General features: G+C 47.9%; 1 protein-coding gene across 2 annotated transcripts in view; it reads right to left on the bottom strand.

The window, feature by feature from the left end:
• SLC4A11 (solute carrier family 4 member 11) overlaps positions 1 to 4,711 on the bottom strand; it is a 97,522-nt gene extending 92,811 nt beyond the window's left edge. The window contains exon 1 of one of the 2 annotated variants that reach the window (XM_063335877.1): positions 4,322 to 4,711. In XM_063335877.1, the coding sequence (XP_063191947.1) occupies positions 4,322 to 4,547 (226 nt within the window). In that variant the 5' untranslated portion in view covers positions 4,548 to 4,711. The remainder of the gene's footprint in view (positions 1 to 4,321) is intronic. The other variant, XM_063335879.1, reaches the window with a different exon arrangement.
• Between the last annotated feature and the right edge of the window lie 10,262 nt (positions 4,712 to 14,973).

Below are 14,973 nucleotides of genomic sequence, written 5' to 3'. Positions count from 1 at the left end.
ACAATTTGTGCTATTTGCCTTTTTTTTTCCCCCCAAGTTGAAGGGGGAGGTTTCTTTTTGTTGGGCCCTCTAAAAAAAAAAAAGAAAAGTGATTTAAGACTTGCAAGGATTTCTTGCATAAGTGCTGCATAGAGAGGAGCGAAAGCAAATACCTCCAGAGATCCCACAAGCTGGCAAAGGCCCAAGAACAGACCAGTTGAGGCTTCTCAGTAGACTTTTCCTGAAACATTTAAATAATTTAGAAAGCATTAACTCTTAGTGACAGCTTTTCAGACAGCTCTTTCACTTGCAGGGCCCTATCAAAAACCTCATAACTCTTAATCAAAAAGAGATACTGCAGTGGCCCCAAATCTTGGTTGGGGTTGAATGTGGCTTCACAAAGGTGCTTCAGACATTTTTTCTTTGCTGAAATGCTTCCCTTGTACAGGCAGGTCTTCCAGAGGCCACCACCTGCCACTCATCTGCAGCAGCACCATGTAAAACACGCAAAAATGGTTAAGAGACAGTCTATCAACATTTCAGTTGCTTGGGGCTGTTCAGAGGAAGGGAGCGTTGTTTCAGTTGTGTTAAATACCATAAAAGTTAAGCAGCTGCAAGGTGTAAACTAGTAGCTGTAAGACTTCTTTGGGGTTAGTTGGAGGAGATGCTCCAGCATCACCAGTTTCACACTCCAGCACCCCCCCAGGGCACAAGGATCATGTTTTGGAACAAAGTGCATTGCTATAAAGTTTTTATCCCCTGTCTTAATTGCCACCAGGAATGAAAACAGCTGCTAAACAGTGGCTGGTTCAAGCTTTGCAGCAGAGTTATTCCTGCACCCATTCCTACCACCACCCCCCAAAAACACATCTGGATGAAACAGGAGACCAGCTCAAACTTACACCCAAACCCAGAAGTTAGCTCAAACCCAAGCTCTGTACTGGAAACATGGAAAGACACAGAAGTAGAGCAGTGAACCCAGCCACCTGATCACCAAACACCTTTTAAGTTGTGGTTCCAGGCAAGTCACTGAAAGAAAAAATCTCCCCTTGCCATTAAAAGTGAAAACAGCCTAAAGGATACCCAAATGGCAGCCCAGCTGCCCTCTGCAGCCACTGCCCTCCCCACAGAAACAGGTATTTCAAATCACAACAGGCTTGGGAGGATAACACAAGTCACTCCATAGAGTTTTTATGTCTAGGAGACACGAAGCAGCAGCAGTAACACTACCACCACAGCGGGTGGGGGGACAGCCAGCAGCACCAGATCTGATTTTGCTGTCCATCGTCAACCCAAAATAAAAATGCCCTGGTCCAGTGGTGAAATAATTGCAGACTGACAATCCATGATAGAGTGTTATTCATTGGGACATTGTTTATGGTTCGTCTACATGGCTTCCATGACTACAGCAACAGGGATGATGTTTGCTAGCATTTTAAACAGATTACATATATGCATTTTGTTTTCACTCAGCACTGTACTTTCCCCACGTGAAACATCAGTATGTAAAGCCTTGCAGACAGGCTGTTAGGATGTTTTAGCATTAATTAGAGAAAAACCAGAACAGGTAAGATCCCTTGTGCTCATCCCCCCATGCATATTTTGAAACTAAATTCAAACCCTGAAATACAGCACTCTGGTTAATGTAAACTGAATTCAAAAAGGTATTCTCCATCCTTAAACACAGCAGCACAGAGACATCCGGCACAGGCAATAGATATCATCACTAAGCAGCAAAGCCCATTGAAAATACATCAAGTACTGTCTTACTTTAGCGAATTAAATAATTAAAGAGCTAGCAGAGATGGTTTTCTAGATTTCCTGTCCAAATGCATCACCCAGCAACAGTAGTGCTTCAGTTTTGGTTTGGGTTTTTTTTTTTTTTTCTTCAAGAACACAACTTACCTGCACTACTTCTTTAATAGAGATGCTGTTCAAACAGCCTTCGCTCCCTTCCTGGCTGCTCCCCCTGAGTCACCACACTTGTTCCCAAATGCCACTTGCTCAGGTGGCCGAGGTGGCAATGGCTCGTGCGTTTTCAATGGCTCCAATATTAATCCATCCAGAGCATCTTTCTCCCTCACTTCCAATTGGCGAGTGGCAAATGGGTGGAGTGAGAGCGTGACCCATTAGCTCCCAGATGGGCACCTCCAACCCAGCTCTCCCAACCGGAGCAGCGATGCCGATGCCGGCGAGCCGCTAACTTCATGCCTACAAAGCACCACTCCGCATGCCACCGCAGCCCCGGCCAAGGCTGGGCTTTGGGTTTTCTCCTCCAGCCACCCAGATCCTGCTGCTTCTTGAGCTATTTGCCTCTGGTAGCAAGGAGGGAAAATAGAATAATTAAAGTGACCCTGCGCTTCGGAGCCGGCAGTTTTTGCTGGATGCTGTACAGAGAAAGCTTGTGTGCCTCCTTAAAAAAAAAAAAAAAGCTTTGTGGCAGCCAGGCTCAACTGAAGTGAGAAGATACTGTACCTTACAGATAGAAGTACAGGGAAAACAAGAGGATGTGAAGATGCAGGAAGAAAGAGAGGGAAGAAAACCTGCTGCTGAGAGGCAGATATAGCGAATTTCTTAAAGACATAGCTGCTGCACTCAGCGAGCATGCTGCCTGCCGATTGCAGAGCTGGGCTCCAATGTTTTTTTTCCATGCTACCCAGCATGACAGTTCAGCTGCACGGGCAGCAGCAGTGCCAGGGTTAAACACATGCATTCAGTGAGGAGCCAGCGTAAGGGAGTGAGAAACAGGGCAGTAAGTCTGCACTATAACAGCAAGTTGCAGAAAATAAAGCTGAAGAGACCTCACCTCATCCAAAGAGACTTATATCTAAGCCCGGGGCTCGAATATGCAGTCCCTAAAAAGCTTTGGAAGGAAGATGCCACATCCTCCCCCTCCTCCACCTTATTCTACTGCTTCACTTTCCTTACAATTCAAGACTTTCATAACAATAAGCCAAGTCTCCCCCAGCTGGATATTTAAAGCCCAGAGGAATGGTCTATGCTGGCCAAAAGAAAAAAAAAAAAGAAAAAAGGAAAAAACCTAACTCCCCAAAGCAACATCAAGTCAGCCTTAGAAAAGGCAGAACCCTAAAAAATAAAAGGCAGAAATAAACAGCGAGTTATCCAAATGCTGGCAAGACTGGGTCACTCCCCTACAGTAACTCTGACAATTACTGTGTCTTAAGTAAAAATTTCCCAGGGATCATATTTACCAGGTGGCAGCAAACGTTTCCCGGTGCAAAGCAAGATGAGGCAGGGCACGGCTCGGGAAGAGGCATCACTTTTAGCCGAGGGATTCAGTCAGAGCCACATACCCCCGTTTTCAGTCTCTGCTACAGACTTGTTTCCGCTGCATGAAACCACAGGCAATGCATGTTTTTAAACACCTCCTACGCATTTTCTCTGCCGAGACTGCTCATCCAGTCTCCTCCATATTTTTTTTTTGCATGCCACCTGACAAGCTTTTCCAGGTAAGGCGCATCATATTCAGACTGTTAATAAGATGTAAAGGAAGTGTATCATAAAGTACGCAAGGGTGAAAGAGACCCCTGGAGGTCTCTACCCCCACTCCTTGCTCCAGGCAGGGCCACCTTCAAAACTACATCAGGCTGCTCAGGACCTCATCTCATCAAGCTTGATATCTTCTCCAAAACAAGTTTTATAGTCAAGACTCCTGTCCTTGGGATCAGCACAAACAGCAGGGCTCAGATCTTAAAACAGCAGCATTTACAGAGTTTCTCCACATAGATTCTTTGCAGTAAAGCAACATGTAAAATTTTGAACCAAGCTGATACTCTTAAGGTATTTACTTGTAGTGAGACAAATCTACAATAGAGGATCTTAATACCTTCCCCTATACCCACACTTGATACTTTTAATAGCAGTTTAAAGGACAGAGTTGACAGCATCACAACCCTAAAGGTGAAACAAGCCCGCCTAGCCTCCAGCAGGTATTTCAGGTTTCAAACACTGACGGATTCATTTCAGCAAGTGAACAAGCTTATGAAACAAAAGACTGGCTAAGATCAGTTTCTATTTTTATTTTTTTCCATGCTGAGGTTGTTTATCAGCTCTCCCTGGCCAGCCTGCCCAGGCACGAGGGTGTAGCAGGGACAGGAGCTACTCCTTGGTGGAGATGACAGCGGCCAAGCGAGCACCACCAGGAACGGTCCAAGAGGAGAGCGCATCAACACAACCGCACCAACGCATCCACCAAGCCCTATCTCTGTTGCCTCCCTCCTTGCCCACCGTCTCCAAAGCCCCTCCAAATCTCAGTGGGCTTCTCTGCTACCCCATACCATCCCGCTCCAGTCCCTGACCCTTTCCATCCCCAGTCACGCACCGTCCACCGGCCCAGTCCACCTCTGCGTCACCAAACGTTGTGGCCACGGGGCCAAATCTTGCGAAGAGCCAGCGCTTGCCCCGAACTGGCCATAGGGCGAGCGGAGAAAGGTGAGCCGGGGGTAGCAAAAAGAAGCCGGCTCCATTAGGACGGAGAAGATAGGAGAGCCAGGTACGAAGCAAACCGCGTCTCCCTTCACCTCCTTCAGCGGGTACTGTTGGGACATGCAGTCTCAGAGCCTTCTCCCCGAGAAGTTCCTTTTTGGAGAGGAATTAGTGCAAAAAGAAAGCCGCTCAAGCAGCCCCGCTGCTGCTGTCACAGCCCAGCAGAGCACACTGGAAAGGCTGCGTCTCCAGCCTGTATTTAAACGCCCCTCTCAGAAAGCAGAGATGCAGCACAGGAAGAGACAAATTCCAGCTCTGCGTCGGGCTGATAAGCCAGGTTTATAATATTCAAAAAGTATTGGCATTACTACAATTCCACACCCCCCTCCCCCACGAATATCTTGTGCAGTTGCTTGTTGTGCACAATAAGCAAAAAAAAAAAAGGCAGCCCAATCCCTAAAAAAAAAAATATAAAAATCAGCCTGTTCCGGTGGGAACAGCCAACACGTTGAATAAAACAAACACACGCGTGTTAAACCCTAGGGACGCAATTAGCCTCGGAGCAGGGGGAAGAGGCATTTAACTCCTGGAGAAGGAGATGGCAACGGGAGAGAGGAAAAGGAGAATAAACCTGATGCCCAACACTCTGCCCCATGGGGTGCTTTTCTGCTCAGGGAGCACGCTCAAGTGCCAGCTCCCACCGCTGCAGGGTGCCAGCACCTGCCCCAACACCAAAAGGGGAGGAAGGCCACCCATTCCTCAGCTCCAAGACTGCCCCCTGCTAATTTTTCTACTCCTTATCTGCCCCATGAGTGGGTGGCACCCAGCAATAATTCACTCAACCACCATTGCCATTCAAAACCCACCCGCAGCATCTTGAGACAAAGGCTGCCCAGCTCCAGGCACTGACCAGCTGAGATCTTCTCTCCACCAGCTTCAAATCTGGGTCCCATCCTCCCCCCACCAGAGCCCGCATTACCACTAATCTCCATCCATCCCACTATGGTATGGCTGCAGGAATGCCCTTGGGGCAGCCACAACCCCACAGGCCCTTCTGCTGCCATTTGCATCAGGTCCTTCAAACCTAGAGAGCAAAAGAGCACCCACTGGCGAAAAAAAGTTCCTGCCCAACACTAGTATAAAAGCAGTGTTACCCACTTAGCTTATATCAGATTTTCATGCTTTTTTCCCCATATTCTTGCAGTTTCTCAGCAAGGCATTTATGAGGAACAAAACTGGACTCTACTCCCTCCATACCCAAATCACAGCTCCCACTGGTCCATCAGAGCTTGCAGACCCTTCTTAACAGAGTAAGTAACAAAGTTAGATTGAAGCCTTTTGTACTGCCTTTTTTTTTTTTTAAATTGCAAGTCAGAGCCAGGGATGAATTTAGAAAGGGGGAATAGGAAAAACCCACGGAGTTATAAGCGACAGCTAAGTGCTTTGATATCAAAGCCAGCACTGACAGATGCAGAAGCCTGCAGTGCTCTGCTCTGGGCCAGCATGTCACCATGCTCTGCAGAAAGGCTTTATAGGGAGGCTTATACTAGGTCATATTTAGAAAGTTATATTGCATTAAAAAAAAAAAAAAAGTTTTTCAGTTTCACCAGGTCCCAGCACAAACTCCCAAAGGAGCTGCTCTGCAGACTTCATTATCACAAAACACTGCTCAAAACCTCAAGGAATTGCCTCAGCATTCCCAGTTTTTAACCTCACTGTGCTGCATCCTTCTCAGTAGACTCCTTAACCCCCTTTTGTCAGCACCATGTCGTGTCTCAGCTGCTGCTAGCAGCAAAGGTAGCTCGGATTTAACATATGCTGGATATTTGCTGGTGTGCTTGGCAGTAATTTACATATTTAGAGGGTAGATGACAGTTTCATGATGATGAGTCATTAAAGTGTCCCAGGGAGTTGTTTACTCCCAGATAAATCCCACATAAAGAAACGGGACTTTTCTAGAAATGGTTTTGCATTAGGAATATGAAACTCAGTACCACCCGAGCTAGGGCAATAGGAAGCTTTTGGATAGCAATCACTGTGGCTTCCCAGAGACACCTAAATCACAGCACAGCATTAGAATTACTCACTGAAAAAAAGAACAGCTTTCCCCCCAGGTAACATGATTTAGCACCTGTCTTCGGGCATAAAGTATGTATGCGGTGCATCACTGCAGTTCTGCAAGGACAAGGTTTGGGTTTTAGTCTTATACAGGCAAATAAAACAGCTCCAGGCTAAGTCCAATAACTCTGGACTAAAATCCAACTTTGCACCTAACCTCAAGTGCCCTTCTGCAAAGAAATATCAAGCATTTTGCTGACACTTTTTTTTTTAAGACAATACAGAAAGCTTCCACTTTGGATCCTTTTGCTTTTAAACGCAAGACATTTTTGTTTTCACATTGACTCAACATAAAAATAAAGTTTGCTTTAACAACTGTTTACAGCCCTAAATGATTTACTACAGCTTTACTAGAAGTCAAGGCACCACGAGTTTACATACAGATGTCTCATGACACTGGGGGAGTCAAGCGAGCGCTCCATTTAAAAGCCCAACTTGTATTTCTAGCTGCGTTCATTTAAACAAGCTGAAGCATTCAAACTGCCAAGGAACAACACGAGAGCCGGAGAGGAACTTCCTCTGCGGTACATAATTCTTACAGAGTGGCAACTGTATAAAAGCCACAGATATTTCATAAGAAGAGGACTCTGGCTGAGATGGATTAGCCAACGCGCCTTGATTATAGCAGGGAAACGGCGGCGCGCGGCTCACAGGGGCCGCAGCAATGACTGAGGTCGCAGTGTAGACAGGACTGAAGTGTTGCATCACCGTTTCCCTTCCAGCCTCCAAAAAAATATCCAGCCACAAAACCAACTCCAACAGCAACGCAGGTGAGAAGGCTGAAATACCGCTGGATTTATCCAGCACTGGGTCAAACAGTTTATCCCACACTTCAGCTACAGCTTTTGAGGGATGGTAACTCTGCAGAGAATGCACAGAGCTATGTCCACACCTAGGGAAAACCCACATGAGAAGCCCTGCAAACTGGCACATTGGGGGAATAAATTATACGTTCCCAGTAGAGGTTGTTCACATGCACGTTGCTGATGGACAGACAGTCCACACCACTAGGTCTCAAGAGGAAGAATGACAGTCCTAGACGTGAAAAACAGCAGCACAGAAGCAAACTTTGAGGTACAACATCAGATCTGAAACAAACTTTTTCATTAAACTGGGAAGAGGTGAAAAAAAAAAAAAAACAAACAACAAAGCCAACACATAGAGGCACAATCCTCCCGGAGAAGAGATCCTCAGGAGCAGTTTGAGGACCAGCCTCCCGCTCGCTGCTTTACAGGCAGCAAAGCTGTTGTGCCACCTACAGTTGCTTTTACTCCAGAACAAACTTTCCTACGCGAACCCAAGTCCCTGTCATTTAATTCAGTGTCAAACCAGCACTAACGCAGCCATGCTGATTAAGGAAGTGCTTCCTTTCGTAAGGGGGGGGGAGGCACTTCAGAAAATAACTTTTAAAGTCTAGCGTAAATCACAAAGTGCGTTTAAAACCACTCTCTCCCCACCTTTCAAAAAAAAAAAAAAAAAACAAAAAAAACAAACCACCATTGCTAGGGTTTTTGCTAATGCACACGACCGCCCAAGCCCTTTACACTAGTTCAGCTTGAGCCATGTAGTTTCGCCTTTTTTTTTTTTTCCTCTCTCTTTTTATTGCGGCTTTTACACCACTACCAACATGAAGTCAGGCGGCCGCATCCGCACGCAAAGCGCCGGAGCGGGGCTCAGCCCCACACCGCGCCCGCCTCCCCCGCTGAGGTATAAACAAGTACCAGAAAAGGGGAAAAGCCGAGGGGGGGAAGAAACCACCTCCAGAATAAGAAGCCCCGACGTTCACGTCCCTCCTCTATCTCCTGGTACTTGTCTCATGCCGCATCTGCGCTCCCTGGGCTGGGACATCCCGCTGCTGCCCAAGGAGAGCCCAGATTCGGGGGGGTGTCACCACCTCCCCGCCGACAGCAACAGGCTCCTGAACAAAAAAAACCTTTGAGCAACGATGCAAATGGAAGATTTCCCCGATTTCTGCTCTCCCCCCACCCCCGGCACCTTTCCAAGAAGGCAAAGCAGGATACATTCCCCATCCCCTGCCCCGACCCCTCCCCGCTGCTGCAAAAGCCAAGTGAAGGGGGTGAAGGAGGGGGGAGGGACACCCCACAAGCTGCCGGCGGAACTCATCGCACTTGTGTCCCGTCCCCCCCCCGACGCCGGGGCTCCTGCCGGCTTCGCCTCTCACCGCATGGCTGGAGGTGGAACACCCGTCTCGCTGCCATGGCTGCCGCGGGTTTGCCTCTCATCCCGTCTTCATCTTGACACTTTTCGGGCTTTCTTGTGGTTTCGAGGCGGGGGGGGGGTGGGTGTTTATATTTTATTTTTTTCCCCCCACACACCAGAGGGGAGAAAAAAAAAAAAAGAGCCAGCGAAGCCAAAAATAATAACAGAGAAAGTGTCGGTGCGGAGCGCGGGACGGGAGGGGAAGGGACGGAGCGGTGTCACACCCCTGCCCGGGTCCTAGCGCCGCCCGCCCCGCGGCCCCTGCCCATCGCGCCCGGCCCAGGCCAGGCCCTCCGGGCACTGCCCCGGCTGCGCTCGAAGGGCAAGAGGTAACGTCTGCGCCCCACCGTCACCACCTCCTGTACTGAGTCTCATCACTCCAGTTATAAAAAAAAAAAAAATAATAAATCCACCACCAAAAAAACACCACTACACAACCCACAACCAGTTTTCACTTTTCTAAGGCAGCAAGGCTAACACCAGAAGTGTTAGCAGGCGAGATGCTGGCAGTAACTTCAGACCTGGGGGAAGAAAAGCACCAAGCTGATAAAAACTCACTTCTTCCACAAAGCATGCTGATGTACACCACAGAGCCCCATTGTCCATACCCGTGTTCTCTGCCACTTCAAAACTTCCTCTGAAATAACCTGGTGCAGACACATTCAAGTCAAAAGCAGCCATCTGGGATTCACAATGAACCCCTGGGGTACAGCACAGTGATATACCCCCAATTTCTTTTCAAAACCAAGCAGCAACAACAATAACATTTTTAAAAACAGGTGCAGAGTGATGCTCTCCAACCTGTAGACTTTGCCTTAAGAAAACATTAGCACATTTCTTAAAGTTCTGCAAACTTTGCTGCTTTTTTTTTTGTGAGCTTTTCCCAGCCACTGCTACCGTGTTTGCTCACAACCTGAGCAAGCCTTTGTGGTTTTTTTTTTTGCCTCCCTGCTCAAATCACTCTCCCCAAGGAGGCAGGTGCCAACACTAGAAGCACCGAACACAAAACAGTTGGAGAAGCGGTGAATGAAGCTTAGGGATCCTCAGCTGAAATAAAAGCAAGGTAGCAATTAGAGGCTGGCAAGAGGACATTTGCATTGCCTCCAGTTAGTACACAGTATCATATTAGGATCAATACTGCCATAAAGGCTGGACTCCGTCTGTTATGTTTCTCCATTTCCCAATCTTTCCTTCCTCCAGAAGGGTTCCTGAGCTGATGTAGCTGCAGCAAGCAATTTGGGAAATTTGGAAGTTAGGAGTGAAGGGGGTTTAAAGAAATCTTAGAGACATCTTGGTTTTTGATTGTTACAGATCTTGGTCTAAAGGCAACATATCCAGAGTGAGCCTTCCCCATCCTCTAACTCAGTGAATCACATCCAGAAAAAAAACAAAACCAAAAAAATACCTAGGAAACCATTTGACACCATTTCAGCTGAAGGTGGGAATCCCCCGCCAAGATTTGAAGGCCTAAGCTACTGTATAGATCCAGAAAATATTGGAGAAGAGAGCATTCATGCTTATTTAGCACCTAGATTAATTTCAAGGAATCAACTAATTTTCTAGTTTCAAATGTTAAGTGCCATCTCCTTCAAGAGAAAACCATTCCAACCAAAACAATCACAGAAGAGTGAGGAGATCTGGTTTTAATCTAGTTACGTTGGTTTGAAAGATGTATACATTGCAGAAGTTAATAGTTGTTTTAATGGTTTAAACGGTACACATTTAATACATTTAACTCGTTGCACAAGCTGAACACATGGCATCCAGTTACATCAGGTGATTGGGAGCCCAGTCTCCCAAGCTGTAATCTTGCTAGCTCATCCTGGAAGATGATGACCAGGAAGGAGAGGACTATGGGATTACATGCAAGAGCACACAAGGAGGTATTTGCAGGTCTGTATTTCATAAAAGTCTCCTGCAGGGGTTTGTACAATTCCTCCAAGACTTACATCCTATGGGCCCACAGCTAACAGTGGAAAACTGGCACCCATACTAGTTTCCTTTTATACCCCAAACCATGTTTCCCTGTGACGAAGACTTATTACAGCAGTAGGTGTCCCTTGCTAGAAATATTATCCCCATCACCAGTATAGCTTTCTGGAAGGTATCAGCTCATCTGATATGATGCCAGGCACCAGAGAAGATATCAGATAGTGCCAGACAGAAGATATCTGGTCTATCCCAGCATCTCCAGAGCTGCTTTTTGCAGTGGAGACCGGATGTCTCCACTGGCCCAGCTAAGCACAGTCACCCAGAGGGACCTGGATCCAAGGATCAGGAGTTACACCCTACACTGAGCCCTTCAGCTTCTGAGAAGCCTCACCTGAGTATCCCCCTCCAGCAAGTAACAAGCTTTATGCACAAAGACAACCTCCCTTCAAGGCAGATGTTCATCATCCTCTCTTAGCAAGTTATTTCTTCTTGACTGTCTGATTGGCATTAAGTAGCTCTTTGTACCTAGGCTGGTTTGGGGCTAGGATCCAGCAGGAAGTGGATTTTTGCTTGCCTTCACAGCCAGATCATACAGGACCTGATTGCCTGGTCCAGCAGGATCAGCCATGTAGCAGAGCAGAAGATATATTTGGGTTTCCTCCAAGCCAGGGAGGAATACCAGGTGTATTTGGTTTTTAGCAGGACGCTTTTGCCAAGACAATGATTTTTCTGGTGGGCTAGCACCAGAGACTGCAGGAGTTTGGAGCCCAGAAAGAAACACTAGGTGGACCCAAGCTTTGCAGAGAAACTCTTATCCAATACACATGGCATGAAGGAAGTGCTGGGATTCCCACGGCTGTGACACAGCCAAGACTTTAAACCAAAGCAAAGAAGTTGTTTATGGGATCCAAAAAAAAAAAAAAGAAGTACGTACCACCATACCTGCAGCCAGAGTTGTTTTATTCTGTTTTAATTGTGCCCTGAAGCCCTTAAATCCCTTCCTGCCTCCTGCTGCTTTGACTGCAGCTCAAGCGAAGTGTCACTTTGCCTCCCCAATGGGCTCCTGTCGCACCGGGCTGTCAGCTGCAGGGGCCACCCCCGCCTGCAGGACAGTGCAATAAGTGCTGCGGCACGGCAGAGGGAGCACAGCGTCCTGCTGGGAACCCCCCTCCGATCGCGGGACCTGGGGGGGAACCACCAGATAACAGCTCCTTTTCGAGTTCTTGTCATTTGGAAGGGGTTTAAGTGTGTGTCCCACCACCGTTTGCCTCAGTGGCCTTTGGTCTCAGCCCTGAATTCCCACAGGTCTCAACCACAGCACTACGGGATGGATCCCGTTTCAGGACCAACGTTGGAAGTTGCTCAGGCACAGCGGGCTGCAGAGACCCAGACCAGCTCAGGGCAGCAGATTTGTTAAGGAAATTCAGTGTCAGAGGCCAAGGTAACTAGTGACCTTGCCATTTGAGTAGTTGCAGCCTGCAGATTGAGACATTGGGGCGAGTTTAGCAACTATCACTTTTTTGGGTGCCAGCCCACAGCAAAGGCACAAGTATTAGGCAGAACTGTGTCAGTACCTCCAGATACAAGGGAGCACATCTCAAGTTACCCTTTAAGAGTTGCCCCCCGCCCCAGAAACTCATTCAAATAGGAGAGAGAAGACCACAGAAAGAGTCACAAAACAACTCCAAGAAAAGGCTCAACAGTCCCTTTAGCACAACGGGGATCAGGGAAGTTGAAGGGGCAGCAGCACAAGGAGCTGACCCAAAAACCTGATGATTTAAGGCAGAGACAACACTCTGCTGCTTCTCCTTGCTTATGTTCACCACTAAGGGAAGAGCCTGTCACTGACAAAGGCAGAAATTAGTTATATTTGATTAAGAAAATATATTTTGATTGATAAATACTCATTCTGTTGTCTCCCTCCTGTAGATTAATTTTTTTCCTATAGCTTCCCACAGCTCCTCAAGCTCTGCTGTCTCTCTCCTACAGATACTGGGAGCTGTGCAGGGCCAGCAAGGACCAGGGCTGGTGCTCAGACCGAGGGCTGCTGGCAAGGTCAGACTCCTTTAGATGCAGATTGCACCCAGATGGTGATTTCCTCCTGGCACTGGTAGGAGTTGGGGAAGGCAGCCAGTCTCTCCCACGTGCTCTGCCAGAGCTAGAGGCAGAAACTCCCTGGCAAAAGTCACAGCAGCATGCAGGTTTTATTAGGCCAGGAGCGTGCAAGCCAACTTGCATTACCACCAACTTGAACAGGGAGACGCAAACAGGACTGAGCGCTCAAACATGGTGACTGTGTTAGCCGCACAGTCCTTGTCCTAAACACAGACCCCTCCCCTTACGCCAAAAGGGTGATTCATTTTTCTCAGGACAAAGATGCTGTCCCCTTCAGGAGGTATTTAAGGGTCCCTTGCAAGCACGTTGGGAGGTGATTCTGCCCCTCTACTCTGCTCTGGAGTCCTCAACACAGGAAGGACATGGACCTGTTGGAACAGGTCCAGAGGAGGGCCACAAAGATGATCAGAGGGCTGGAGCACCTCTGCTATGAGGACAGGCAGAGGGAGTTGGGGTTGTTCAGCCTGGGGAAGAGAAGGCTCCAGAGAGACCTTGTAGCAGCCTTCCAGTACCTACAGGGGGCCTACAGGAAGGAGGGGAGGGATTCTTTATCAGGGAATGTTATGATAGAACATGGGGTAACGGCCTCAAACTGAAAAAAGGTAGATTTAGATTGGATATAAGGAAGAAATTCCTTACTGTGAGGGTGGCGAGGCAGTAGAACAGGTTGCCCAGGGAAGTTGTTGATGCCCCATCCCTGGAAGTGTTGAAGGCCAGGCTGGATGGGGCTCTGAGCAACCTGATCTAGTGGGAGGTGTCCCTGCCTATGGCAGGGGGGTTGGAGCTAGATGATCTTCAAGGTCCCTTCCAACCCAACCATTCCGTGATTCTGTAAGGGGAGCAACTGTCGCCCAACCATTGACTTCTTGTAAAGGAGCTGAGTGCCACAGGAATAAACTGCAGTGTGGAGAGGAGCTGACTGCAAAGTCCCTGCTCCAGCCCTCCCTGAGGAGCACGCATTTGGGGCAGGGAATAACATCAGGAATAAGCCTTTTCCTCTTTGAAGGAGTTTTGCAATATGTCTCACTTCGACAGGAGCAGCAGAAATAAGGACTCCCTAACAAAACCTGGACATCCGGACTAGAAGGTTTTGTAAGTGTGAAGATCCCACCTGCCAGTAGAGCAGGAGCAGCATGGCTGCACACCTGGAGTACTAAGCCGTGGTTCATGTGATGGGCACCAGTGCTGCCTGAGCTTTAGTCTCCTGACTGCATCGGTTAGCAGGGACTGAGTGAACCCTGTTCTCCTTGTCTGGGGCCTTAAGGGCCAAAACATTAACTAGAGACTATTTCGCCATCCCTAGAAGCTGCCTAGACCACAGGGTGAGAAAGCCATACCCTTGCTGGGCATCCAGGGATGCTCAGGCCTTCCTCTCAGTAGGGACATTAATAGAGTTGCTCCTCATCCAGCCATCTATTTTCACAAACAACACTTAAGATAAGGCAATCCGAGACTGGTCAAACTCATACCTTACTAGAAAGATGGGGTCACAACACACTTAAGCAAGACTTGGTCCAACTCAGGTCCAAACTAGCTGGGCTTATCTTGGAAAGAAGGAGAGCAAGGGGGACATTTTGTGGTCTGCTAAAACATTTAGTTAGCAGAAGATTTGTCTGGAGACCTCTGCAAGCTGCGACCAGCAAGCTGTAAGTTTGGCGTGGACTTTTGACCACTGAAAGCTTCCATTAGACAGTGCAGCTCCCTGTACTCCACTTGGCTGACTGATTAAAGCATCTTGTGCAGTACAGCACGTGCAGTACAGCAGGGCCTCCCAGGCTCCCTGCAAGATAGATGTGGAAAGCAGAAGAGAGATTCCCTCAGGGAAGTGCCATCACAAAGCCTGATCTAAATCTAATCAGGACCTTGGAGTCCTACAACACACCAAACTTTGCCTCAAGCCTTTCCATCGCCTGTAGGAAAGGAGAGGTGCATCACACCCGAACAGGTTAGGAGAGCTGAAGAGGGCAGAGGGAGATGATGTAAAGAGAGCAGCAATAACATGTGGACCTCATTGCTCTTACAGCTATGGTCTGCCCTCAGGCTCCTGAGTGTTCTTCCACCTGCAGGCAAGATTTGAATCAGAGTTTGAAAGAACATTGCTTATGGTTATTTTGGTACAAAGGAAAGAGTTACTTCTAAGGGAGTGTGGGATTTGAAATCCAT

The sequence above is a fragment of the Chroicocephalus ridibundus genome, chromosome 5 (genome assembly GCF_963924245.1).
Source record: "Chroicocephalus ridibundus chromosome 5, bChrRid1.1, whole genome shotgun sequence".
In the NCBI taxonomy this organism is placed as follows: domain Eukaryota; kingdom Metazoa; phylum Chordata; class Aves; order Charadriiformes; family Laridae; genus Chroicocephalus; species Chroicocephalus ridibundus.
Note: the sequence above shows the minus strand (reverse complement) of the source record. Positions and strands in the feature narration are given on the sequence as shown.